Source organism: Fusarium venenatum (genome assembly GCF_020744135.1).
Source record: "Fusarium venenatum strain MPI-CAGE-CH-0201 chromosome Unknown EDB82scaffold_4, whole genome shotgun sequence".
NCBI classification, from domain to species: domain Eukaryota; kingdom Fungi; phylum Ascomycota; class Sordariomycetes; order Hypocreales; family Nectriaceae; genus Fusarium; species Fusarium venenatum.
In genome coordinates, this window is record NW_027072132.1 from 489,716 (window position 1) to 516,452 (window position 26,737).

The 26,737-nt window shown below is 41.7% G+C and overlaps 8 protein-coding genes across 8 annotated transcripts; 3 read left to right on the plus strand and 5 right to left on the minus strand.

Annotated features, from left to right (window-relative positions):
* Positions 1 to 354: 354 nt before the first annotated feature.
* EDB82DRAFT_560811 (amino acid/polyamine transporter I) lies at positions 355 to 2,443 on the plus strand (the record flags this gene model as incomplete). Its single annotated transcript, XM_065609740.1, has 9 exons — positions 355 to 447; positions 580 to 628; positions 682 to 757; positions 809 to 999; positions 1,066 to 1,100; positions 1,153 to 1,273; positions 1,321 to 1,664; positions 1,718 to 1,840; positions 1,898 to 2,443. 9 exons carry the CDS (start codon positions 355 to 357, stop codon positions 2,426 to 2,428), a joined length of 1,563 nt encoding a protein of 520 aa, XP_065463114.1. The 3' UTR covers positions 2,429 to 2,443.
* Positions 2,444 to 2,708: 265 nt separating this feature from the next.
* On the minus strand, positions 2,709 to 4,043 carry EDB82DRAFT_560815 (pyridoxal phosphate-dependent transferase; the record flags this gene model as incomplete). The annotated part of the gene is made up of 1 exon (XM_025736860.2): positions 2,709 to 4,043. One exon carries the CDS (start codon positions 4,041 to 4,043, stop codon positions 2,709 to 2,711), a length of 1,335 nt encoding a protein of 444 aa, XP_025591778.2.
* Positions 4,044 to 7,354: 3,311 nt separating this feature from the next.
* On the minus strand, positions 7,355 to 8,364 carry EDB82DRAFT_435187 (uncharacterized protein; the record flags this gene model as incomplete). Its single annotated transcript, XM_065607749.1, has 3 exons — positions 7,355 to 7,826; positions 7,879 to 8,117; positions 8,176 to 8,364. 3 exons carry the CDS (start codon positions 8,362 to 8,364, stop codon positions 7,355 to 7,357), a joined length of 900 nt encoding a protein of 299 aa, XP_065463115.1.
* Positions 8,365 to 10,415: 2,051 nt separating this feature from the next.
* On the minus strand, positions 10,416 to 14,247 carry EDB82DRAFT_547832 (uncharacterized protein; the record flags this gene model as incomplete). Its single annotated transcript, XM_065609509.1, has 13 exons — positions 10,416 to 10,470; positions 10,510 to 10,726; positions 10,786 to 10,870; positions 10,922 to 11,028; positions 11,101 to 11,214; positions 11,277 to 12,048; positions 12,303 to 12,380; positions 12,440 to 12,723; positions 12,835 to 13,021; positions 13,081 to 13,184; positions 13,245 to 13,505; positions 13,572 to 14,015; positions 14,193 to 14,247. 13 exons carry the CDS (start codon positions 14,245 to 14,247, stop codon positions 10,416 to 10,418), a joined length of 2,763 nt encoding a protein of 920 aa, XP_065463116.1.
* Positions 14,248 to 14,952: 705 nt separating this feature from the next.
* On the plus strand, positions 14,953 to 16,357 carry EDB82DRAFT_434664 (uncharacterized protein; the record flags this gene model as incomplete). The annotated part of the gene is made up of 5 exons (XM_065607742.1): positions 14,953 to 15,065; positions 15,123 to 15,380; positions 15,456 to 15,537; positions 15,593 to 15,764; positions 15,822 to 16,357. Coding segments are annotated over 5 exons (1,161 nt in total), but the record flags the coding sequence as incomplete, so codon positions are not given.
* A 544-nt stretch (positions 16,358 to 16,901) lies between these two features.
* On the plus strand, positions 16,902 to 18,681 carry EDB82DRAFT_568901 (uncharacterized protein; the record flags this gene model as incomplete). The annotated part of the gene is made up of 3 exons (XM_065609879.1): positions 16,902 to 17,563; positions 17,606 to 17,966; positions 18,009 to 18,681. The coding sequence occupies exons 1-3, from the start codon at positions 17,053 to 17,055 to the stop codon at positions 18,679 to 18,681; spliced, it is 1,545 nt and encodes a 514-aa protein (XP_065463118.1). The 5' UTR covers positions 16,902 to 17,052.
* A 2,599-nt stretch (positions 18,682 to 21,280) lies between these two features.
* On the minus strand, positions 21,281 to 25,952 carry EDB82DRAFT_560829 (uncharacterized protein; the record flags this gene model as incomplete). The annotated part of the gene is made up of 5 exons (XM_065609741.1): positions 21,281 to 23,523; positions 23,578 to 24,794; positions 24,906 to 25,147; positions 25,215 to 25,615; positions 25,674 to 25,952. The coding sequence occupies 5 exons, from the start codon at positions 25,950 to 25,952 to the stop codon at positions 21,439 to 21,441; spliced, it is 4,224 nt and encodes a 1,407-aa protein (XP_065463119.1). The 3' UTR covers positions 21,281 to 21,438.
* A 9-nt stretch (positions 25,953 to 25,961) lies between these two features.
* On the minus strand, positions 25,962 to 26,371 carry EDB82DRAFT_528683 (uncharacterized protein; the record flags this gene model as incomplete). The annotated part of the gene is made up of 2 exons (XM_065609194.1): positions 25,962 to 26,167; positions 26,236 to 26,371. 2 exons carry the CDS (start codon positions 26,369 to 26,371, stop codon positions 25,962 to 25,964), a joined length of 342 nt encoding a protein of 113 aa, XP_065463120.1.
* Positions 26,372 to 26,737: the final 366 nt, after the last annotated feature.

The window sequence follows — 26,737 nt, forward strand, 5'->3', positions numbered from 1 at the left end:
CTAGATTTGTCTATAAATGGAGTTTCAGTCGTCAAGGTGGATTTTAATCATGTTGGTGCCGGGTATAAAATCCCATTCTGGTTATTATTTGTCTCGACTGTTGTCACACAATTATAAAGCCAATGACGTGCTTTGGCGTTGCTATTACATCCATGAGATACGAGTGCAAACCGTTACGGGTTAGTAGCTCAACTTAATCACCCTGAAGCGAATGCTAGCCTATACAGCTGAATGGACCTATTATATAAAGCACAACGCAATTCTCTCATCGGACAGGTTATTCCCCTATCATTATTCTTCTGCTATCTCCGAGACCGGACTGAAGCAGCATCAAACAACAAGAAAACGGCCACAATGTCCAAAACACCAGATGACAGAAACGATGAAACGGGCGGGGAGGTCGCTATTAAAGATACGACTAATGACGTGTCTGACAATATCGTTCTTGTTTGTTCTCCCATTTATATCCCAAGTGTGGGACTAGACGCTGACGCAAAGATGCAAGGAAAATCTAGGATACAAACCTGTAATAAAAAGAGCTGTTCTTCTGTAACGTTTACCAAAGCTGACCTTTCATAGGTTTTACGACGTAGCTTCAACCAGTTTCACAACTTTGCCACCACATTCGGTCAGATCTTCAACTTGAACACACCGAGGCTGCAGAGGCTGACCAATATCTAGCCGCACTTTATTTCATCGGTGGTGTCAGAGTCACTTTTTCAACTGGTATTGCCGCTGGTGGTAACTTGGCATATTGGTGAGTTACGCACAAGACAAAATATCAACTCAGGCTAATAACTTTCGAAAGGACGAGCTATATCATCACTTGTGTCTTCACGTTCATTACCGCTGCTGTAATAGCCGAGACATGCTCGTCTTTGCCTTTGGCTGGTTCAATCTACCTCTGGGCAGCTGAAGCCGGTGGTCCTCGCTTCGGTCGACTCTTTGGCTTTGTTGTTGCCTGGTGGTCTACCACTGCATGGACTACCTTCTGTGCCAGTGAGTTCAGCCTTCTTCTCATGAATTCGATGTTTTCTGAGTTTCTAACCGCCTTTTGATATCAAGGCAATACACAAGCTGCCGTCAACTACATGCTTTCAGTATATACTACCTTCACAGATATTATGTTTCGATCGGGCTAACATCTACCAGGAAATAGTTGTATTTGGCACAGACTTTCCTTCGGACTCATCCAGCGTTAAATTCCGCGCTATACAATGGATCCTGACCGAAATTATGCTCGCCCTAGCCTGTATATGGAATCTGCTTCCTCGTGAGTCTCTCTGTATCAACTGCATACCACTTGTCTAATGTTAATAGCACGATACTTTAAGTGGATCTTCACTCTATCTAGTAGTGTTGTTATTCTTGACTTTGTCCTCAACTTGATTTGGCTCCCCATTGCGACAAGCAAGACTATCGGCTTTCGATCGACTCACGATGCCTTCATGACGACCTATAACGGTACCGGCGCTCCACCCGGTTGGAACTGGTGCCTTTCCTACCTAGCCACCGCTGGAATCTTAATTGGGTTTGATGCGTCAGGTCATGTAGCCGAAGAAACGAAGAATGCTTCGGTTGCAGCGGCCAGGGGCATTTTTTGGAGTACAGTCGTTAGTGGCATCGGTGGTTTTGCTGTTGTCATCCTCTTCTTATTCTGTGTTGTATGTCTACCTCCCATCCCAAACTCATGCCAAATCAACTAACAAGATAATAGCCCGATGCTGAAACGCTCTTCTCTTACGGCGGACCACAACCTTTCGTCTCAGTCTATGCTGATATCCTGGGAGATGGTGGGCATATTGTGATGAATATTGTGTGTGTAATGGCACTGTGGTTTGTAAGTCTATATCCTTGATAACGTCTTCAAATTCATAGAGCTTACGTATAATCTCAGAACACAGCAATTGCTGTTCTTGCAGCTTCTCGTCTGGTATTCGCCGTGGCACGAGATGGAGTCCTCCCCTGGTCTTCTTGGGTTTCCAAGGTAGTAGCAGGGCAGCCACGCAATGCTGTTCTAGTTGTCTGGGGAGTCTCTGCTATTATAACTTGCACGATACTTCCATCAGCAGTGGCTTTTACTTCCCTGGTTTCTGCAGCTGGTGTGCCCTCGGCTGCTGCATACGGACTTATCTGCCTTGCTCGACTCACCCTCACACCCAAGAACTTCCCCAAGCCCGCCTGGAGTTTGGGACGGCTGAGCAAGCCTTTTCAGGTTATTGCAGTCTTTTGGAATGGATGGGTTGTCGCTGTGTTATATTCACCCTACATCTTTCCTGTTACTGCCGAATCTCTCAACTACGCGCCTATTATTATGGCTGGCACTACGATCCTTGCTCTGCTGACTTGGTGGTTTACTCCAGCCGATAAATGGTTACCCAGCCAAAGGATACAGCGCACTTTAGATGCCGACAATCATGCTCATTGAAGACATGACGAGCCGAAAATATTGTAATCTGGGGCCTAGTTTAGTTACAGTTAGTTTAGGTTACGGCAGTATTGATCGGCCTTACCTGGGACTTAAGCGAGACCAAGCGATTTCATTAAAATTGAGACCCTGCTAATGCTGGAGCATGGTTCTATGTTGAATCTCCTCCGGTGGCAATTCTTTTCTGTCAGTTTATCGGCACGTACAGATATGTTTTTAGAAGGACAAATCACGATCTAATTGTATGTCTATGTGCTCTAATTCTTCTATATTTAAAACATCAAACAGCAGCTGTCATTTGACCGCGTAACTCCAATACCAAGCCAAATGACTTGTCCAGAATACCCAATCCTTGCTCAATCTCCTCAGCCGTAACAGTGACAGCAGGAGCCAGACGGAAAACACCACCCATACCAGGTAAGTTGACAACATTACAGGACAAACCCAGCTCCATGGCCTTGTCAGAGATAGCCTGACCTAGATCAGCGCCAGGAGCCTTCGTCTTGGGATCAGCAACAATCTCGATACCCTGCAAAAGGCCTCGGCCTCGGAGATCTCCGATACACCAATACTTTTGTTGAAGCTTCTCAAGACCGGCGCGGAGTTGTTGACCTCTCTCGTTGGCCTTTTGGCAAATATTGTCGCGTTCAACAATCTCAAGAACCTTGTCACCGACGGCAGCGGTAAGAGGATCATTGAGATGGGTGGTCAGCCAAAGGAAACCAGCCTCCTTGCAGCCACGCTCAATTTCGGCCGTGGTGCTGACAGAGGCCAGTAAGAGACCGCAACCGAGCGTTTTGGAGAGCGCCAGAATATCAGGGACTACGCCCTCCTCATGCTCAAAAGCAAACATCCTGCCGGTTCGACCGATTCCAGTCTGAGCCTCATCCATGATGATCAACATGTCGCGTTTACGGCATTCGTCCTGCATGCGCTTCAAGTAGCCTGTAGGTAGGTCGAGAATGCCACCGGTCGAAAGAATTGGCTCCATAATGAAGGCAGCAAGTGATCCAACGCTCTGGCGATCAATCAGAGACCAGCCAAAGTCCATCTCAGTTTGCCAGTCCCATGAGCCATCGGGCTTTCGAAAGGGAGATCGGTAACCGTATGGTGCAGGAAAAGCCAAAGATCCTGGCATGATTGGACCACCGCGTCTACGACCGGCAGAGTACGTAGCAGATCCAGAACCCTGGGTTAAACCATGGTAACTAGCTGAGAAAGCAACAATCTCGAACTTGCCGGTATAACACTTGGCGATCTTGATAGCAGCTTCGGTTGACTCGGAGCCAGTGTTTAGGAAGAACGACTTTTTTAGAGGGCTGGGGAGAAATTTGGCCAATCTCTCAGCCAGGTTGACAACGGGGTGTGTGATCATGTTGCTGAGAAGATGGTCCAATTCAGACACATATTGCTTAACAACCTCGACAACCTCTGGGTGAGAGTGGCCAAGAAGGGAGCTCATCTGACCAGAAGTAAAGTCGAGAATTTGTTTGCCGTTTGTGTCATAGAGGCGTGTTCCTAGGGCTTTCGAGATGATGACAGGAGAAAAGGGAACTCCTGTGGTCATTACATAGCTGTCGGCCTTGGACCAAAATTCTGCGGTGGGAGATGCCATAATAAATAGAGGAATAGACTGTGTGGTATATGTTGGCTATTGTTGAAAAACGAGATAAAGGTTCCATATTTATATGTTGTCAAAGTTGTAAAAGGAGTGATAGAGATTATTCTCCGCGGGAAACTTGACTTGTATTATTGGTAACATGAAGCATGGGTACCACAACAGTGGGGCCCGATAAGTGGCAGCATTGCGGAGAAAGTCGGCAGATACCGAGAATAAGATTAAGTAATTGGTAATATCTCTCTTGAAGATGCATATATTAATCTTTCCGTGGCGAACATGCGCGAAAATAGGTTTTCCTCGGAAAACTTACGCCCGGGGTCAGTGGAGTCATAACCATGGTTTATAATAGAGTACTGTGGGTTGCAATAGTTAACTTGCCAGCTAATAGAGGTTAAAAGAGACATAAGTTACTGCTATCTATATAGTATACTAGAAGCTTCCTTTATAAGTTATAGATATTATAGAGTATCAGCTAATGTATTTAATAAGCGAGCGACGCAGATAAGTAAGCGATGCACTTTTCTATGCTGTAACGGTTGCGATTCCCAAGGGATAAACTAGTTTATACTAGGTTTATATTGGCAGATGCATAGGGCATTATAATACCGAGCGTAGTAAAGTATTATATTTCTTAATAGTAAATAGAGCAGGTAAGGCATATTTAGGTAAAGATATTTTATTAATAGCTAGTAAGCTAAGTTCTATCTAATATTTAAAGAGTATAACTATTTATATTAGTCTAGGGGTATAAGGCAATAGGTATTATTATTATATTAGCCTTAGATTAAGATATAAAGTTATTAGTCTTAGACTAATATAAAATTATTTAGTCTTTATTTAATTAAAATAGTTTACTTATTAATAAAAAATATTATAATAAAATAGCTAATATATAAACTTAACTTTAAGTTTATTAAATCTTATAAAATTCTATAAAAAATCTTAAAAAATAACTATAAGTTAGACTTATTACTAAAGGTTAAAATCTATTTAATTTTTTATATTTTTTTACTTAAATTAGCTATTAATATAATTAAAATTAAAATTAGTAATAAATTAAAAGAAATTAATAAAATAAAGACTTATAAAGCAAAAGTAATTAGAGAAATATATAAAAATAATAAATAAATAAAATATTTAATTAAATAGAAAAACTACTTAAAAAATAAAAATATTTAGAAATTATTAAAATACTTAATTAATACTTAGAGACTCTTAAGGAATTTTTATTAAATATAAATAAAGGTAATATATTTATAAAATCCTTACTTAAACTTAATATAAATTAATTTACTCTATTAAAAATATAATTTACTTAAAGATCTTAAAGCACTATATCCTTATAAATATTTAAAGCTAATAATACCCTTTTATTAGAATTTACCTCTTAAAGACTATAATAAATAGCCTTAAAATGCTATTTCTTTATTTAACTATAAATCTTATAAATTTAAAATAATTAATTAATAGCTAGTAATAAATAAAACTAAAGGGCTATTATTTCTTTATAAAGCTTAAAAAGATCTTTATTTACTTTATTTGTATTATTTTTTAGTTTTTTTTCTTACTTTATTAAAGTTATTACTATTATTAAATTAAAAAAATATAAAAAAACTTAAAAGAATATAAAAATACTTATAAGATAAAGTAACCTATATACTATTATAGAAATACTTCCTATAAATATACTTACTATATTAAGCAAAATCTATTAATATTAAGTACTTCTTATTAATATAGAAATAATAAATATAATGCATTTTAATTTCTTTATTAAAAAACTTAATAGAAAGTATAAAAATATTAACTTTATAATCTTTATAAAAAGACTACTTAAAAATATAATTAAATATATTATAAAAAAGTTAAAAAGGAGTAAATTATAACTTTACTTAAAAGAAAATAAATTATTAATTAAAAATTATAAGCCTTAAAAATAAAACTTAAAGAGAAGAGATATTATATTATAGCTATAAGGTTATTGCTATTTATATAATATACTATTTACTTTTTTCCTCTTATAAATTACTAATAATATTAAGACTATATAATATAAGACTAATATACTTTAAGACTATATACTCTTAAGATTATATACTTTAGGATTATTATATTCTTATAATTAATACTCTTATAGTATTATTAAAAGTATATAAATAACTTTATAGTACTAATTAATATAATTAACTTATTAGCTATTAATAAAACTTTATTACTTAAATATATTTAATTTACTTTATTTACTATTAAGAGATATAATACTTTATAATATTTAATAATAATACTTTATAACTCTATTAATATAAACTAATATAAACTAGTTTTTCCCTTAAGAACCTTTACTTATTATACTTTAATATTAAAGTTTAAAGAGAATATTTTAAAGATATTCTCTCTATAGGGACTTTATAATTATTATATAATAGACTTTTATACTATTATAGCTATTATAAATTTTATTACTACTTATTATATATTTTATTTTCTTTTATAGAATTAGCTAAACTATATATTATATTTTTAAGCCTTTTAAGAATGAAATAAATAATTTAAAGTAATATTTATTTATAGTAAGTAAAAAGGATATATTTATACTTAGGAGATATTTATATTTATAATAGAATATTATAATATTATTTTAGCTTATTTATAAAATATTTTATTTAAAATATATATTAAAGAAATTTTAGAGAAAAGAAAGAAATTATAAAGGGATTTAATATAAAGGATAAATAATAAGTTAATACTAATAGGTTATAATAGTATAAGATATTATATAAGAGAACTTAAAAAAAGATACTTAGAATATCTGCATTTTTAGTAGAGTAATTAAATAATAAAGGAAAGGAAAGAAGAGTTAATTAAGGAATAGGATAGAGATTTAATTAATAAATAGGGCAAAGATTCATTAGAGGATAAAATGGAATATTAAGTAAGACTTATAATATATAATAAAGTTTATTACAAATTGGACAATTAGCAGTCTTGTTAATGAAGGGGACAATTAAATACAATTAAGACAAGTGCTTTACTTCACCTAGCCTACTAATGTAATGGAAACCCTTCGTTCAGCCTCGACATAGCTTTTACCGTTATGTCATCTCATCACATACCTATGAATAAATTCACAACCAGAAACTAAGGGTATTCAACGCATTCGTGATGTGCAGCCGGTTCAAAACCATGCAGACCAGACTTTGTCCAATTTTGTTCATATACATCGTCATATAATCATCAATCATTCATGTCGGGATCTATACACCGAGTATATCAGCTTGAAATGCAGGCCAGTAAACTTCTTCGCTTTAATACTTCAAATGCTGCAGGGAAAGTAGCAACTTCAGGATGCCTTCTTCAGAAGCAGTATCACCAATTGGCGCTTGGTGGAACAGGACAGCTCGTCCATTGCGCTCAACCGTTGCTACAAACAACCACACATGACCCTGTACGATAATCCCTGGGAGGAACTGGATCTGCTTCAGCGTTGTACATGTATAGCGCAGACTGCGCAATTGCGCGGAGTGCCAGGTGGCCATTTGGGTAACAGCTTTGCCATATTCTTCTCCGTGCTTCTTGGTTTCGATGGATATCACAATCGGGTCCTTATTCAACCTTCCAGAGTCGATGTGATTTATAGTTCCCAACGGTCTGCTTTTGCATAGTTCTTTAATGGCAGATTTAATAGGTGATTCTTCATCAAGGCGAACGGAAACGCAAAAGTCGACGAGGTGAGCCGATGAGTTGGGTTTAAAGTCAGTGACGATGTGAGCAGAGGGACTACAGGAGTTAGTTTGTGTAGTGGTAAATGTACCTAGACAGTTTTACTTACCAGTACTGGTAATCCGTCAATCTTTGACCTCGTTTATCTTTTCGAAAAACCCATGTAAGCAATGGCCCATGGACGTCCATGTTCCACGAAGCTTCTGAGTCATTCTCAGTGAAGCATAAGGTAGCATCTTCAATGATGCCGTCTATAAAGTCTTGAGTAGGGTATCGGTACTGCACTGAAGAGGACAATAGCGAGGCTTTAGGGTTATCGTAGTACGTAAGTTCATCCAAAGTAGCGAACTTGCAAAATGCAGGTTAGGATACGTTTTAACTGAGAACTTTGGAGGGCCTTCCTTACCTGAGCTTTCAAGTCAATGGGGACGATTCGATTGCCTCTCTGTATACGATGTAGATCGTGTCTTAGAATCTTTAACGTTTCAGGTTGCCAATGCTCAAACTGGATGAAAGTCTGCATATCGTAGCCAGTCTCTTCGTCAAGCGCAGCGCCACGCTGTTTCTCAGACGGCGAGATGGTGTCGAGCCACATTAGGATATTACAGCCGCCCATTTCGCTGCATCATGGACATTTGGTCATGTCGTTGGTGTTACGGTAAATGTCAGCTTGGATATGGTGTATGTATGGTAATCGTTATTTGTGCCAAGTGAGGGGGTTGACATGGCAACGGACAAGTTATACGCGTGTTCTGCCTTAGGCCAAGGGCCTCCTCATCTCTACCCTGCACCCTGTACACTAGGTAACTGGAAATAGAACATAGCAATTATCAAGTGGAATTGAGGTTATCGCTGAAATGATTCATGGCCCTGTAGCGATGCTTTGTGTATGAAAATGGTCATGCCCTCATATTGCGCCATACCATCCGTAGGTCTTATCTCCAGCGCCATGGCATATATACCTTGATCTTGATGATGAAAGAACACAAACGGAACAAGAATTGAATCTGAATCGTTTGTTGTAGAGAGACTACGAATGTCCAGAAGTAAGGGAACCAAGTGCCCATCGGTATTGACTATGTTCACGTTCTGGTTTCTCCTCATCTTGTTATCTCTACGCCATTCACCTTAGCTCAACACGGCCTGGATGCGAGACACAGACTATAAACCTCAATTAAGTAAGTACGGTGGTAAGTAATATGTCGGCATTTCCTCTTCCCTTGCTCAGTAGCAGCTTAGAAGCATAGGGGTCTGTTACATCAGCATAGTAACCCGGCGTCGGTGCCATCCGAGATGCTGGAGATTGATGATCTTCACAGTTTCAAATTGCACGGTACCAGGTCATTTCAGAGACGATCGTCCTCTACGTCATACGAGATTCACCACGCAAAACTTTGGAGCGTATGCAACCAGATTACAAGGAAAGGTATCGTAGCAGAGAGTGAGATATTGGGAAGTCGGATCAATATGTACTTGACTACCATTATATTAAACCTATTTCTTCGCGTAGGCATTCTTTTGAAGAACATAACCGATGGCATGGATACCGCTATTGGCTGCGTCTAGTGGAAACTCACTTGAACAACCCCTTTTACTCTTAGGAATAGGTGTTCATTTGTTTCAAGCGTATCAAAAATGATGCCCTGGGAATGTTGTAGCAATCGAATCGCGCTTTAACCTTACCCCTCCGTCTCGACAGTCTACACAAACATAATAGCGGCGACATTAGTAGCTCCCAATGTCAGAATTTTCTCCGAAAGTGTATACAGGGATACCTCCCACCTAGTCACTGCTGCAGTCATCAATGCATCTATTATCTCTGTTTTTGGTCTAGCAGAAATTCATGTTTTAGCCTTTATATAATTTAAACTCAATTGACTCTAATACATACGACCACAGGTAGTGGAAAATACGGGATCCCGTCCGCTCTCCCATAGTCAAGCCACTAACCGGCGGATTAGTAGTTGGGTCGGTGACGACCAGCGAATCCCCGCTGTTGTATGTTTTTTTTGCGTTTCATTCTATACAGCTCAGATCATCATAGCAAAAGTGAGGCGAAGCAATTTATGTGATTGATAATTTGAATCGGCAATCCCCTATATTAACGACTTTGCGGAAGCACCCTAGTCGGGAACATGAAGTGAATGATGCCGTTTTGGCCCCTGTTCCTCACGCCGACGTCGCGGAAGACAAAGCATCCAACATTACAATAAGGCAGTGGAAAACTTTGAAAGTAATGATCTTTCGGAAACTGTTACCGAAGAACTATTTGTCAAGCTTAGAGTTCAATAAGCAACATAAGACTATGAATTTGTGGCTCTAAGAGGCTGTGGCCTGGTCCTGATTGAGAGACCATCATGCCTCACCTCAAACATCGACTTGTTCAATTAAACATGGTCATTTACAAAATCTATACCCTCTAATGCCTGTACGTTCCTTGCTTAATTATATTTTCCCTAACTCTATAGACTGATATTCTGCCCTGCCCTGCCCTTGTCACTAACATTTACCCGCAGAGGGGACTCAGCATTACCGTTCTCTAAACGATAGTTGTGGGAGGGAGATTGGTGCAAAGCTTCTTAAGATGAAAGACGTTCGTCTTGCTGTTCAGAGTGCGTATTAATCTCCACTTACCCTCTTCTGGTGTCAACAAAAACGCCACGCTGTTGGTACTAATAGCACGGTTATGATTAGCACGCGTCTTGTCAGAAGTTGATTTACTTACCGTCTCTTTTCGTACGTCCAGTCCCATCCTGCACGGTAGATCCTGACAGCATAGTCGAGGACTATGCGATTGTACTTGGCCCACTCTTCAGCTAGAGTGACATCTGGATCATCGGGGCCCTTGACGACTGTATACCATTTGTCAAAGCGATCTAGCCGGTCATAAACACCCTTGAAAGTATCGCACCACATGCCCCAGATGGTATCGTCGTTCATGTAGCTGAATGTGAGGCCTGTGAGAAATTGGTTAATGAGTATCAAGTACTGGAAATGAAGGTGAATTAATGCTTACCTATCTCCTTAACAGTCATCCACTGCTCGTCAGTACTCAGACCAGTGTACACTCCTGGGGAGTAGGAGTTGGCTAGGTCGAAGATCTACTATGATTAGTGATGCGCCTTGGAGTTCAAAGAAAAATAGGGTCTTACATTCTCCTTCTTTCGGTTCAGTCTCTCCTGCAAGATTCCGAGACGGTCCTTGTGATGATTGTTGCCGAGCTCAGTATAGAGTGTGCCGAACAGGGGATATGCCTCCCCTGGATTCGAAGGATTGGTCCAAGGAAAGTCGACACTATCCACGTTCATGATCTAATCCTCGACCCAGTCACAGTTAACCTTCCCTGTTGTAGTTCCTGGAGATGGACTTTGCCTTTGGATCTGGCCATGAGTGAGCCACTCGGTAAAGAATTGACCTAGGTTCTGTCCCTCGTAAACATGTTCCGCTTAAAAAAGGCACGAAATGTCAGCATTCCCGTGATCGAACACGTTTGTGTGATAGACTTACTTTGATAAGCCGATGGAAGGAAAACGCCGTTGCCCACATGGGTCTGATCGCGAGTACGTTTAGCCCCGATACTCCAGTTAACACAGTCGGCTGAGCTGTTTCCCCAGTAGCGAGAAACCGAGTCGTAAATACCGCCATCCACTCCGTACCATACCTTCATCACATCCTTGGGGAACTGCGGGAACTTGTATTGAGGCGAACCCCTCTTGTTGGGGGCTTCATACAGCTTGCCACAAACATAGACATCCTTCCAGGCATCTTTCACGACACCTGCACGAGCGTGCAAATCGTTCAAGTGATCAACAGACTCACCCCTAACTTTTTTCTCGGGGAGGGCGTCACCTTCCATCTGGTCCCGTTTCAAGATTGCATTGGGACCAGGCCAATCTTCTTTATCCCTGTCATCCTCAGAGGTGCACTTTGAACATGGTGGAATATCAGCTCGAGCTCCCCATTTGCATTGCATGCAAATACAGCCGCAGCAGTTTCTCGTCTCCTCGACATCAAGACATGAGTTGCATTGTCCGTTGTCGCAGTTAATCTCACCAAGACGTTGATCAAATCTCTCTTCAATAAACAGATCGGCGCTGTAGCGAAGTGCATCGTTTGGTCTCAGGCGCATAGAGCCAAAGTTGTCTTTGGGGTTGCTTGGCTGCCCTCTCCTGTTGAGTTTGCTTGACGGTATGGCAGCGGACTGGTCTCGTGGCGAAGGGAACTCCACAGTCGCTCGCTTGCTCTTGGTCGAGTAACATTGTTCGTGGTTTAGAGTTGGCTAAGCCTGTCAGTTAGAAGAAGACACTTATGTCCGAAAAGTGGTAACGTAAGTTATCGTCAAAGAGTATGGCCATCCCATCCACACCTTCCCAGCCAAGAAACTCTCTTGTTTATCTGTCAGCATAGGTTTCTGAAAGTCACTCTTAGTGTCGGATTGTACTCACTTTCCGTCAGCCTCTTGTCTGAGGATGTTTCTAAATACCGTTAGATAATACTCGACCCGAGTTCCAGAGCAGAGATGACGTACTTTACCGAAGCATGAGGGTAGACTTGGTCGTCCTTGGCTGGTGGGATCTCCCATGAGGCATAGGTTTGACTGGTGACAAGTAACTGGTTTCAACTTAGCTAACAGATGATGGAAAGGAGAAAATCAATAACGGAAAACTCACGGATGTAGACTTGGACATCTTAGTTGGACCCTGACCTTGTATAAGAGGTAATATGCCAAAGTATAGGTCGAGCCTAAAGGCGAGATGATGTCCGATTTGTATGGTGCTCCCGTTTCTGCCTCCGTCTCCGTAAAGAACATTATCGTCAAATACCTCGATTTCTGTGTCCTTGTGGTGCTTTCTGATACTGTCTATCTCGTCTGGGAATAGAATATGGGGAAAGGTGGCTGGAAAGTCGCCTAAGTCGGTCTTGACACGTGTGGTCAGACACCCGTCCAATGTCGCTGCGTGGTTTGGTCCAGAGGATGGGCCCTTATCCATATAAGACGTGAATAACACGGTTTGGCGGTTGATGAAAGGAGTGAGGCTCATGTAACCCTAGAAAGATCCAGCACTGATCGTGTGTCCTTTCAAGGCTTCATAATCAATCTCGCTTTTCGCAGGGTTGCCCTTTTTGGCCATGTTGATATTAAGACGACCTATTCCACTAATTCCAAAGGTCAAATCTGTCTCGCCAGTGACTTTGATGAACCCATTGGCTTCCTTGACGTCAACGTTCGAAGAGTCTCTGGCTGAGGTTGCCTGCGGTAATGTATAAGTAAGATCGAATTAGGAATGGAGAGAACCCGAGGAATACTTACAATGACTGTAGCTGCGTAGTATATGTCTGCGTTAACCTTACCCTTGATGAAACCTGCGATACCTTCACTATAGTCCTTATCCCCTATCGGATAATTGTCGGCGGCTTGCTAAAAGACTGGCGTACTCAAATCCTTCTGGATCTTGAGAGAGTTCTCGCCAGAACCGTATTTGAACTTGTCTCCTTTTTCGAAAGTTCTCTTCCAGTCAAGGTTGAGAAACGAAAAGTATCGGCGCTCCAGATCGCGCCTCTGAACTCCTGGAGAATCGACAAGACCATCCCAGTATCCTTTGACGTTTGTCATATCCATTCGTATGGCGATTTTGGCGTCGGCTCGCCGCTCGTGTTTATTGAAGTCGAAGGAGAACTCGTATATCGGGGACGTGGGGGTATGCCGCTTGACTAGGTGGTCTGGCATGGTTTGGTCTTGGGAAGATAGATGTTAGATAAGTGTGATCAAGAAAAAGGGAGACGAAATGGGAAGTATCTCACCTTCAGCAAGCTCTAGTGCGATTGCCTGAGCAAATGAATTTGGTGCACAGTCGTCTGGCATTTCTATCAGGGTGCCTTCAACACCACGCTCCCTAACCCTAAAGCAGCCATTAACATCCTGACTTGTGCAGATGACTCTAGCTTTCTGAGTTTGATTGCTGGGTTGGTCGAGCACGTTGTCGGGACAGTCGAGGAAAACAAAAGGATCCGGCCGGCCATCTCTTGCCTTCAGCTGGGTAAGTCCATGAGACTCCCCAACAGCAAGAAGAAAGCCGAATCCCGAGTTCGCAGGGTCCACCTCGCCAGACTCGGAGCCAGCTCCAAAGGTGATAAGACCGTACTGCGGGTCAGAAGTGTCGGATGGAATGTCCTCCTTGGGGAAGAGCCTCTTGAGATCGACTAGGTCGAAGTCGCCGCCTGAGGAATGTCTCCTTGGTGTACCGCCTGTGACGGCGGTCAAGGCAGATAGCGTGCTATCGTCCTGGTCGATGGCCTATACCATCAATCCTGAGAGCCCCATCTTATTCGCGTAATCAATCTTGGCTTGGAAGGTCTCTGGATCGTCGTAACTTGGGAATGGATTAGACTCTTTCCGCATTATCAGATACAGGCGATACTCACGAAATCCAATTGTTGTCACCGTAGACAAGGTACCGGACAGCAGCCGTTCTGTCATGATATGAAGTCGCACCAATCTTGGAAATGATGTTTTGGATCTCTGTATAAACGGGTGAGCATACAGGAAGGGGTAACTAACTTGGAAGCATTGTCGCTTACCTCGATAGGATAAGATACCAGCAGTATCGGTATAGGAGCCCTTGTCTCCAGGTCCCTCGAAACGACAGCCAGGCTTCCAGCATGAGGGCGAATCGAGTTTGAAAGACCTGCCGTAAAAGCCCAACCCAAGGACGATGTTCTTTGGATCGACTCCAACGCGCCAAAACTAGATGCAGTATATGGATTAGCAACAAAAGGTTGGTGTGGTGGTTGAGTTCGAAAAACTCACCAAGTCTAACGCCAGGTCAATCTCGGTTAAGTTGCTATGTGCCAAGACCTGGCTTCCGATGGGATTGTCGCTATCCTAAGTGCCATGCAGATCATAGGACATGAGGTTGATCCAGTCGACATATGGTGCCATAGCCTTCGGGTCAAAGTGGCGAAGGTACCAATAAGAGGTCGGGGCAGTATAAGTGACGATATAGTCACGACCACTTGCTTTAATCGCAGCTTGAAGCTCTTTGACAAGTGACACAAAGTTGGCACCATCTTGACCCGAGCCACCCCGATCTTTTGCACCAGGGTATTCCCAGTCAAAGTCGACGCCATCGTAGCCATACTCATCTAGGAACCCCAAGAGGTTTTTAATGAAAGTGGCGCGATTCCATCCAAGGTACCTAATGACACGAACAAGAATTGTGGACAATACGCGGTGGTGAAGGAGGGTGAAGACTGCTCCAACCTTCTGGCTGCTTCGGCTATTACTATGGACGACTTGTAAGATGATTCGCAAACGGGCTGAGGAGACTTCTACTTACCGATATGTTGTTGCAGCTTGGTTCTTAATCCACAAGTCTGGAGAAATTGCACCAACCTCTGGCTGGACTATAGCTACTGCGTGAAACCTGTCGGTGCCATCTCGACCTATCCTGGATATGGAGGAACAGCTGCCCTAAGTGCCACCTTGCAACCTTTCAAGAAGACAGAGTCAACCGACCAGTCTAGTCACAATGGTACTGATCCACTTGACCGTTTCCCGTCTACGGATGACATTGTTCCCATTGCCAACGGGATACGGCTGGATTGCGTTGAGTGAGTGGCATTGCCTACCAAATGCTTTGCTTTGGAGCACTTCATAATCATCTACTCACACCTTACCTTGTACAGATACTACTGGACTGAGAATACTACCGATAATCTTGCTGCCGATTGTTGGGCATTGACGGCAATCTACGGCATTGAACCCGAGGTAAGATGTCAAGATATACTTACAAGACAAATTCAGGCTAACTTGCATCGTATAGGAGTTTATTCTGTGGAATCCGTCACTGACTGATGCTGATAAAACTGAGGAGGACTTTGACGCAGATGCACCGTCAGCCACAGGCACTATGATATACAGGAATGACTTTGCCTACCCGTGCACCGTCTCGTCGAGCGTCTCGTACTGCGTCGGTCTTTTGTCAGCAACTACTCGTAGGTCCACAGCTGGTATACCTCATATGGTATCACGCCTTGCTAACAAGTCTAAAGCCGCTGCGGCAGAAAAGGAAATCGAGACGCCGACCCCTCGCGCTGCGGGAGAGATAGCGAACTGTATAATGTGGTTCCGCGTTAGACGTGCAGCCAGGTGCAATGACGTGATGGCAACCAATGGTTTGGAATTCGGAGAGTTTTACAAAATGAATCTAAGCGTCAAGTCGGACTGCACAGGCTTGGTCCTTGGAACCTATTATTGTCGGTCAACATATCCACGCGGTGACAGCGTGGGAATACCGGGATGGGCCTCTACGACTGAGTCAGAGTCAGAGTCAGCAACTGCATCTGCATCAGCGACCAAGACATCTACATCTACAAGCAGCACAAATTCGGGCATACCCTCTCCCTTGCAGACTGGTATACTCAAAACGTGCAACGACTACCACAAAGTGATCAAGGGAGATACTTGCTATGATATTGCCCAGGGGGCCAAGATAGAGCTTGAAACATTCTATAAATGGAATCCGGCTGTCAAGTCGGATTGCTTAGACCTTGAACTGGACATGTATGTTTGTGTTGGTTTAACTTAGTCTAGGTAGGTGAAGAGAATAGAATATAATGTACGCGTATAGCCATGAACGATTCCTTAATAAAATTGAAGATTGCTGGGTTAGTCTATACATGAGGAATAAACAAGAACGGATGGTTCAGTATTGGCTAAACTCGTGTCGTCCATTGTTTCCTTACAACCAACAAATAGATATCACAATGGATGTTTATTTCTGTGAAGCTGAGCCCACCCAGATACAAGACATGACCCCTGCCCGCCTGTAACCCTAGGTACCTACCTACCTTAGCTTCTCCACTGGTCCACCCACTAAGCTAAGCTACCTACAGCCCCCAAGGGTAATAAAGGTGAATTCTGATACCTAGACTTCAATTGGCTAGTCCTGACTGATTGGATCTAATGAACTCCTAGGAGTTGTGCCAACAAATCGGGATCTAGCAGGTCATTAGCAAGTACAAAGTTAGGTGGCAAAATTCACCTTTATTACCCTTGAGGGCTGTACAGGTACTTAAGCCCCCTGACAATCAGTGGACGAGTCAAGTCACCAGTTACCTAGTTTCATACATAAAACGCCAAAGACCCTGTAGCTTCTGTTGACATCATTTCACTACAAATGCAAATAACCCCTCTTTATCTTTTATCTTTACACTGTTATCTGTCCCCCCCTACTTGAGCCTCTATAGCCATTTCCACCTTTGCTTATCTCAAAATACCACCATGGGCTCATCTACTTCACTTGCGTCACTACCAAACGAGCTGGTTGGGTCTGTCTGCGACCTGCTCTGCAATCGCGACATCAAGAGCTTGCGTCTTACTTGTCGAGCCTTGGGAAACAAGTCGACTCTAAGATTCAACCGCGTCTTTATCTCTGCCAATCCGCGCAATGTCGACGTCTTGCTTGGAGTCGCCAACCACAACGTCTTCCGTCATCGCGTCAAAGAGATCATATGGGATGACTCCGTTTTGCCTGAAATCCCTAGAAGAAACAGCGATGAGCCACGTGGCTATAGAGCGGATGAAAATGAAAATGAAACCAATGCCTATGCCGCGAACGAGGACCAAGATGACATCTCGAGGGGTTTTGTCCATGTTTGTAAGCACAGCATGTCTCTTACCAGCGGCAGGGCGCAGGACAAGAATAAGTACCAGGGCGAAAACCAAGTGCAGAAGCAGCTTCAGAGCCTAATGCCCAGTCGAGATTCACTGGCGCATTATCAAGACCTGCTTTGTCAGTAAAGCGAGGTATTGTCATCTGGCTCAGATGAATAAGCTTTTCGGCACGCTGTGCAGCGGTGCCTGCAACTCACAAAGGTCACCGTCACACCGGCGGCGCATGGTTTTCTTCTTATGCCGCTTTTTCAAATACCTATGATCCGAGCCTTGCTATTCGGGTTTGTGTATCCAGTTATTCGGACTTGGCCATCTGATGAGGCTCTTGGATACGGTAGTCCTGAAAATTGCCCAGAAGGATGGGGAAATGACGACGAAAGGAAACAGTGGCGCGGATTCTGCACAGTGACAAACGTCCTGGCCGATTACGCAGACAGCCTTCAAATCTCAGAGCTAGTTGTGGACAATCACACTCTGCCCACCGGGATTGACTACACTCTTTTCGACAAGCCAAACACAGAGTATGATAGTCTTTGCAAGATTGTCGCATGACCTGACTTTAGACGTATCGTGCTCTCGTTAACAACGGGATGTCGCGCCGACTTTGACGCTGAAGATTGGAATATCTACCGGAACGGCAGGATTTCCTGCCTCTTGGCCAAAGCAATTGGTCTGGAGGAAGTTGTCTTGAAAAGTGACTATGGATTGAACTCTTGGTCTTGCCCCATCCAGGACTCCATATCGCTTTTTGATCTCTTTCCTATCGAGGATTTGTCACGCAGACACCTGAAGCACTTTGGACTTTCCGGGATGCAAGTCGCCCAGGATGATCTCATCTCCTTCCTTGGCAAGCTCCCGCCAACTCTGAAATCAGTCAACCTCAGCTTTCTCTCCCTTGCCGAGGGTCATGGAAACCATGCTGACATGTTGGCCAATATCCGGGACAAATTAAGCTGGAGAAACCGACCTGCCAGTCAAAGAATCAAGGTCAGCATCTCAATGAAGCTCAATCAGTACCATAAAGGCCGCTATGTATGCCTTGACAAAGAGGTTCAAGAATACCTTTACGGCGATGGTCCCCCTCCCTTTATTGCTCAAGAAGGAAGGACGGCTTCTCTCTTCTCATATGGTACCGGCATTGTCCATGACGAGTTCGACCCTAGCTTTGTGGTACCATATGAAACGAATAGAAGGCGTCTCGGAAGACGCGTTGGTCACTTTATCAATGCTGCATAACTGGGTGTCAATAATACTCTACACAAGACGAGCCGCAGGTGGAGATTCAAGTTTGGTAAAGTAGAATTGACATGCTACTGCAGACTCCACTGTTGCAAACCAGCTATCTAGTTCACAATGGGAGCCATGGCGGCTCCTGGCTTATCGATGTTGTTAGAGTTTTCTTTTAGATCTAGGGCGCTATTATATTAACTTATAATATTATTATCTCTATTGTTATATTTTTTATTACTCCCTTTACGCCTAGTAGTATAAGCTCTATATATATTAGTAAAGAGTTTAAATTAGATAGTATAGCTTAGGTAGCTATAGTTATAATAATATTTATTTTTACTATATAATTAATAGATTTATATTTATATATAAAGTTAATATTTTAAAAGCAGATTATATAAGTAAGAAATATATAATACAGTATAATATAATACTTAGCTATTATTACTAGTTATAATATATTAAAAGTATAAGACTTAAAGTATATATAAGTATAATACTATTTAAATCTTAAGTTTTTATTAAAGCTTATATTTAGTTTACTTAGTTTTATATTTTATTTTTATAGAATATTAATTGATTATCTTATATTTACTAATTCAAAAATATAATACTAGTATATACTTACTATATATTACTTTAACTTTATTATATTCTATATTATAAATAAATATCTTATAATATTAATAAATAATCCTTTTAATTAAAATTTAAGGGCTTAAGTATTTAAAGTTAACTTTCTTATTAATTAGTTTAATTTAATTTATTTTAATATTATATATATATCTAATAATAAAAATATTTAAAATTAAAAGACTTTCTTATAAAAAAGTAATATTATAAATAATACTTTATTATAAATTAAAAAAAAGAAAAAAAGCTATATAGTTTATATTTTTATATATCTCTTATTAGATCTTAGCTTAGAAATTTATATTAGAAAAGCTTTATATATTATAGCTAGTTTAAGTATAAAGTTAGCTAGGCTAGTTTAAATCTAGTTTAATAATTAAGACTATATTTCTTTTTTCTTTTTTTCCTATTTATTTTAAAGAGTTAAATTATCTTTTATAATATATAATAAATATTTTATATATTTTTAATAATTACTAAGAAATTAAAATTAATTAAAAAGCTTTTATTATATAATTACTAGCTATAATATTTATATTAGCTTTTTAATATATTATTATAACCAGGTTATATATACCCCACTTTCTCACTTTTCCACTTTAATATAACTGTGACGGTTGGGTTTCCAAACAAGTAAACTAGTCCGTACTGGTTTATGTTGGCAGAGTCGTAGGGCGTGTGATACTGAGCGGTGCGAAGTGTCACGTCTCTTGATAGTGAATAGAGCTGGTAAGGCGTATTCAGGTAAAGATGTTTTATTGATAGCTGTCGAGCTAAGTGTACTAACTAATGCTAAGTGAATGTATATATATGTGTTTTCCATTCTAGGGGAGCGACGATGGGTTGGGCCGTCGTCGGTCCTGGAGCGACGCGGTCCATGTAAGTGTCGGTCCTTAGATGATTGGTTGTAGATGGTGAAAAGGTGGAGGCGTGGAGAAGTAAAAAGTGGGGTACACGTGACGTAACCATTGGGTCGTAACAATAACCTACTTTTATACTCACTTTATACTAATTATAATAAGACTAAAAGCTTAACTCTTAGTCCTTAAACTCTAACTAATTAAATAAGGACTAAATAACTTTATATCTCAATCTAAGATTAATATAATAATAATACCTATTGCCTTATACCCCTAGACTAATATAAATAGCTATACTCTTTAAGTATTAAATAGAACTTAGCTTACTAGCTATTAATAAAATATCTTTACCTAAATATGCCTTACCTGCTCTATTTACTATTAAGAGATATAACACTTCGCTATACTTAATACTATAATGCCCTATGCATCTGCTAATATAAACCTAGTATAGACTAGTTAATCCCTTAGGAATTACAACTGTTATATATATTACTTGCTTATCTGCATTGCTCGCTTATTAATATATTATATAAATTATTATTTTATTAAATTACTTAATTTAAAGGTAAATATTACTTTAAAATATATAAAAAATTTAATTAAATTTAATTAATTAATTTTTATTATAAACTTAAAAGAAATTAAAAAGGCCTAAGTAAAAGCTTAAGCAATAATAAAAATACTATAGATTATAGTTATATATAGTTAATAGTAATATCTAGTTATCTTATTTTATATCTTTATTACTTACCTTTTACTTTTATATAATACTGCCTTATCTAGCTTACATCTAGTTATATTAATACATTTACTTCTAAGTTTAAGTAGGGATATACCTAATGTATAGATCGTCCCACTGTAGAGGTAAGCTCAAATAGGGATAAGATGTTTATTTTTGCATGTGTAAGGAGGAAAGCTAGGCTGAGGTTCCTGCCTTTAAAGCCGTGAAGTAAATTTGTCATATTCGACTTCTTCGTCGCTGAGGCTTCGCCGCGCGGTGGATAAGCTTAACAGAGATAGGTTTAGTGTCCCTGGAGTAAATTTTCCTCTCATCACCTGGAGATTAGAGAAGAGAACTACTTTCTCTCGCTCCATAGCGCACAGGGAAGTGTTGAGAACATTTTTATTTAAGTTTTCAAAAAGATACCTGTCTATAGAATATTCAACCATTACAAACCGAAACAGATGTTTTTTTATGACTCAATATTCACAGGGCGGTCTTTGAATTTGTCAGGTACTTGACCAGATAGATTTCTACTGTCCCCCTTCACTCTGCCATGCATAAGTTGAAGACCCGTCCCGATTTGGTACCAATGGCAATAATTGATCCGGAAGCACAGGTGATGCTTGGTCTATAGTCCGGTGGTAGCCAAAGAACCCTCTCTCCACTCCTCGTTATCCAGTTCGCATCAACAGAAACTTGCAATTCTTTTAAAACATCGTGAACCAAGTGCACATCATGTCCCAAGTGACCAAGAAGGGCCTCATGATCGATGAAGCTCTTATCCAACTTCGGTCTGTCTGTTTGGTACGAACGGAAGAGTTTCCCGGTTTCTGTGTCCCAAGCTTTTATCTCTCCATCGAACAATATACCCACAAGTTGCTGACCATGAAAAGCCAAAGAAGTGAAGGGGAAGAATTCGTCATTCTCAATTCGAGTAAAGAGATTGTATGGTTCTGAAATCCGACGAACCTCAATGATGTCGTCGGTCGTATATGCAATTCGTGACCCATCAGACGAGAGGGCAATCTTAGGAAAGCTCGACGGCGAAAAGTCTAAAGTGTGGAGAAGGAAACCACTATGTACATCCCAGATCTCTATCCTTTCAACAACTATGCAATACTCACTGTCGTCAAAATATGATGACAGAGCAAGTATTTCACCGTTTGTAGAAATTGCCCACGGAAGGTTTGTATTGACGAACAGTTTTGATTTCCTTCGAAGTACTTGAATTTGGCGCAATGGTCGAAGACTCCAGATCTCAACATCGACTCCTCTTGTTGTAGCAAAAAGTGATCCATCTTCAGCCGCAGTGCAAAACATCATACTTGAGTCTGTTGGGTTGGACTCGTCGAAGGTTTCTATACACAGACCACTTGAAATATCCCAGGCCTTGACCTGATTTTCGCAAGCGGACACCGCCGTGCTGTTGTCTGATGTTATAGTTAGAAACTGCATAGTATTTGGGTGAAGGTTCCCGATACCGGACGATGGCTTGGGAAAGAGGTCCCAAACTCTAACAATATCGCCCGTCGAGATCGTTGCAAGTAGCGTGGAATCAGCAGAGATCGCAAGACTGCCATTGGCAATTTTATCCATCTCGTGAGACACAATCCCCCTTTTCAAGTCGAAGATGACTGTCTGGTACCTGTTTGAGGAGACCGCCAACCAATCTTGTGTCAAGCACAAGCTACCAATCACCTCAGTGTAAGGGTATTGTAAAGCCCAGACACATTGCTTTGTTCCAGTCTGCCAAGTCCTGATATACCCATCCTTTGAAGTCACAGCAAGCAGTGACCCATCTGATGAGAACTGAATGTGGGGGTCCGTGTAGTTTTCAGGACCCAAGTTAACCCAGTCAAGACCCTCCGATGAATTCCAATCCGAGAGCCAGATACACTCATTTGCAATAGATGCTAGCCACTGACCTCTCATAGAGAGGCATATTGCACTGTAGTCTTTCCGTATTTGAAATCGACTTACGCATGATGCCGTACCAATATCGTGAATGTGCAAAACCGAATCGCTATGCAATTCGCCGAGAACTTTCGAGATTGAGAAAAGGAGCGATCCATCATCTGAGAAAGCAAAATTCAGAATCAAACAGCTCTCCAAAATCAGACATTCGGTTAATGAAAGTGAATCGAAATTCCAGATCTTGATTCTCTCACAAACACCGACCGCGAGTAATTGCCCTTCACAAAACGTTCCTATAGCAACAGAGGTATAGTCATGTACCAACAAAGGGTCATGTCTTTCGAGATCCAGTCTATCTTCCAGTGTTTTCAGACAGCTTCCACAGGATGTATCCCATATCTTGATATCGTCATAGAGGCCCCATGAAATTATACGGTTGTTGGATAGGAAAGCCAGTTGTAACTTAAAGGAGTTATGCCCTACCTCAAATGCCTGTAGGCTCTGCGGCCAGTTGGAATGGGTAGTCGGTAGTCTTGTGACCGATTTTGGACAAAGACGGTCTTCCAAGGGCTGTGGGACTATGCTTGAACTGAGGGGAAATAAAATTCCTGAGTGGTATAGTTGAAGAGGAGTGTCGTCAATTCCTGCACGGAAAAAACGAACAAACTGTATTGCGTCCTGGATAAATCGAATGACCTGGCTTCCAGACTCTCCCTATAATAGTGATCAATGACAACAATCGGGGAGGTAGGAGAATATGATAATTACCTTGATGGTATCTAGCAGTGCTTGTAACATATCAAGAGACTCAACCACTCTTTCTATTAAGCATAACACCTCGATCCAGTTAAGGAAGAACCTTTTCAAAAATTGGTGTTCCTCATTGCCGTCTTGTACTTGCTTGCGGGAAAGGACGACATGATGGACCCAATATAGGCACGCATATTGAATTTCCGGGGTTACATGGTGATTAATCACATCTGGGTCCATGTCTGAACGACTTTTCCCAGGAGATTCAAGGCAACATATGTCAGTTCTTAGCTCTCTCTCGAGGTGTCTCAAGCATCTGCTTGCCAACTTGGCATGAGTCAAAGCTTTGTCTACCTTCAAATCCTCGGCTGATTTACTGAGAAGGAAGTCCCTGAACGAAAGATGGAATAGCTTTATGGGGCCGTCATCCCGCGGAATTTCGAGAACGGAGCGGAGTGGATTGACCAGACCAACCACATCTTGAATTTTGACACCAAGCAAGACAGCAAGAGATGTGATAGACAGAGGTCTGGCTAGAAGGATAACTGAGCCGATGATGTGAGTGAAACTATACTGGGCTTTGGCCCGTACCTCATGTGGCGCACTGTTTGATATGCGATTCAATATCGGCTTGTATATCGATTCATAGGCGGAGCTGACTTGACTGGAAGTTTCAATGACGATTTTGAGTTTGGATTCTGGACCTTCGGACCAGGAGATATCCTGGAGCATGCGAATGAAGGTCGCAGCGGCGATGAATAAGGGAGCACACCTCTTGACAAGAATTTGAAATCGCTTACTCCCCGGCCAGTCTTCATCAAGGCGCAAGACCTCTCGGGAGTAGCATGCGTTATAGTCTAAGAGGAATTTACGGATATAGTGTTTGAGGTATATAGCGATATCGGTCTCGATGTCTCTCGATTTGACGTGATGAAGGGCTATTTCTCGGTGAAATTGTTGCTGACGAGCAAAGTATGCTCCGATCTTGAATTCTGGTCGGCTTGTGACAAAAACCTTCAGAACATCGGAGCACTTCGTCAAAAGGGTTATTATAGTACCTTGATCGCCTTGATCGCACTCGTCGAGTGCGTCAATGACGAGAACCACATGCCTTAGAAACTCTTTATCTTGTACTTTGTCGAGCGGTTCCTGAATAAGTATTCTCCATTGCTCATGCATAGAACCCGTCAACGGGGAGAGGTCTTCCTGGGCTGCATCGATGATGTGTTGACGTACTGGTGGGATGTTAAGAGCCAGTTGGTATGCAATGATAGGAATTATCGATTGCCCACCCGCTCGACTGCCAGCACCTTTCTTGAAGAAGAAGCAACCTCATACAGATTTACCCTTCAAATCACGAGCGACCGTGCGCGATATGGTGCTCTTTCCAGTACCGGCCAGCCCTGAGAGCCAACATACAGTTGGGCTTCCAGAATCTTCAGTCCAATCGTAGATTTCTCGAAGAACGTTTTGTCGCGTACCAGGAAGGCAGAAGGAGTCTTCTCGGTGTTGAATATGATCAAATGCGTCTTTCGGGTCAAGTAGAAGAGTTTTGAGTTTTGACTTTGCTTCTTGCTCTAATCGTTGTCTAACCATTTGCGTTAGCTTCCAACCGAACATAAACTGGGAGGGACGATAAAATGCGGAGTACATACATTGAACCCTCTCTCATATTGATGATCAGCTTGTGCAATTCCCTAAGTAGCTCTCGGCTTTGAGAGTTTTGGTACATCTCGCATGATAAGACAGCATCATGAAGCTGGAATTTAACTTTTTGGAGATCCTTTAAATATCCCGAGAAGTCTTCGAAGCGAAAAGCATCCGTTAAAGCTTTTGCACCAGCTTCTTGGCGGCGAATAGCGAAAGCAAGAAACCTGATACATTGCGAGAGGGCATTAACAATAGCGTCATGTAAGCGTTTAACTGCAAATAGACGCTTGGCGACCTCCATAGTCAGGTGAAGTTCATGGTAGATACAACACTCGAATATCAGGATAAGTATTTCGGCGATACCTTCCAGGATTTTAGCCCTGATGTCTTCGCCAGCTGTGATATTCTATGGACTGTTAGTATGTCCGAGCGAAAGAGCAGACAAGAAAAGTATGGGAAAATACCAGTAAAACAAATCGTATGGCGGCCCAAGGTAGCGCAGCAGGGTTAGGATTCGCACTGACGGCGACATCACCGACAATAGCAAAGCGATTGATATGAGGGACGACCTTGCCAATAGCATCAGCTATTCTACCGCCAATACCAGCGCGCTCCATCTTTCCTTGAAGTGTCTTGATAAGTTTTGCCAATTCCACTTCGGAATTTCCCGTGTTGATCTTTTTCTGGGGTTTTAAAATCTCACTCAGTTTTACACCGTCTCGTGAGGCTTCGAACTTATCCATCGCTTCTTTCTAGAGCTGCTGGAGCTCTTGTTGTTGTTCTCGGAGCGCATGGTAGCCGTCAGACGTTCTGGAATCAATTGAATCGTCTTGGGAGTCGATCGCAAATTGTATGGATGGCTCGTTTGGCGGTTGAGGACTCAAAGCAGGTGCTGTATTTTCTGTAGGCTCGATCCTCCGAGATCTCTGGTCAGGTGGCAGGCTAGCTGATGCTCTGCCTAGGGTGAAGAGTCAGCCTTGATTCCTAACTGTGGTATTAAAAGGGTGTCGGAAAATGTTGACGTACCTTGAGGTATTGCTACATTCCTTAGTGGAATGTCTTCAGAGTCCGTGGCTGGCGCTGTAGAATTTCCAGTGGCTACGCAACACAGCCCATGGCACCCAAGGCGGCTCCGCCAGGACGCTGTGCCTGTTTCGGACATGGTTATGGGCGTCTTGGTTCCGCGAAACTCGACCACCAGTTTCTCAATAGTGGGTAACGCAACCGACTGGTATATACAAGGTAACTTGGTGTTGACGAAATGAAAAAAAGTGTCCGAGAAAATTGGACGAGCTGATTTCATCAGCTGAGAGACATGTCTCGAGGTGATTGGCTCAGGCTGAGTAACCGCCCTGAGACAAAACATGGAATATTGCCTGATTATGAGTGACCAATCACAACGGGAACAAGAAACAGATGAAGAGCCAACATATTCGTTCCAGTGGTCCTAAGCAGTGGCAAGCATCGCTGCGGAGCTTAGCATGTTCTTCACTTTTGTTTCTGTGGGTTGTGTAAGCATCGCTAGTGG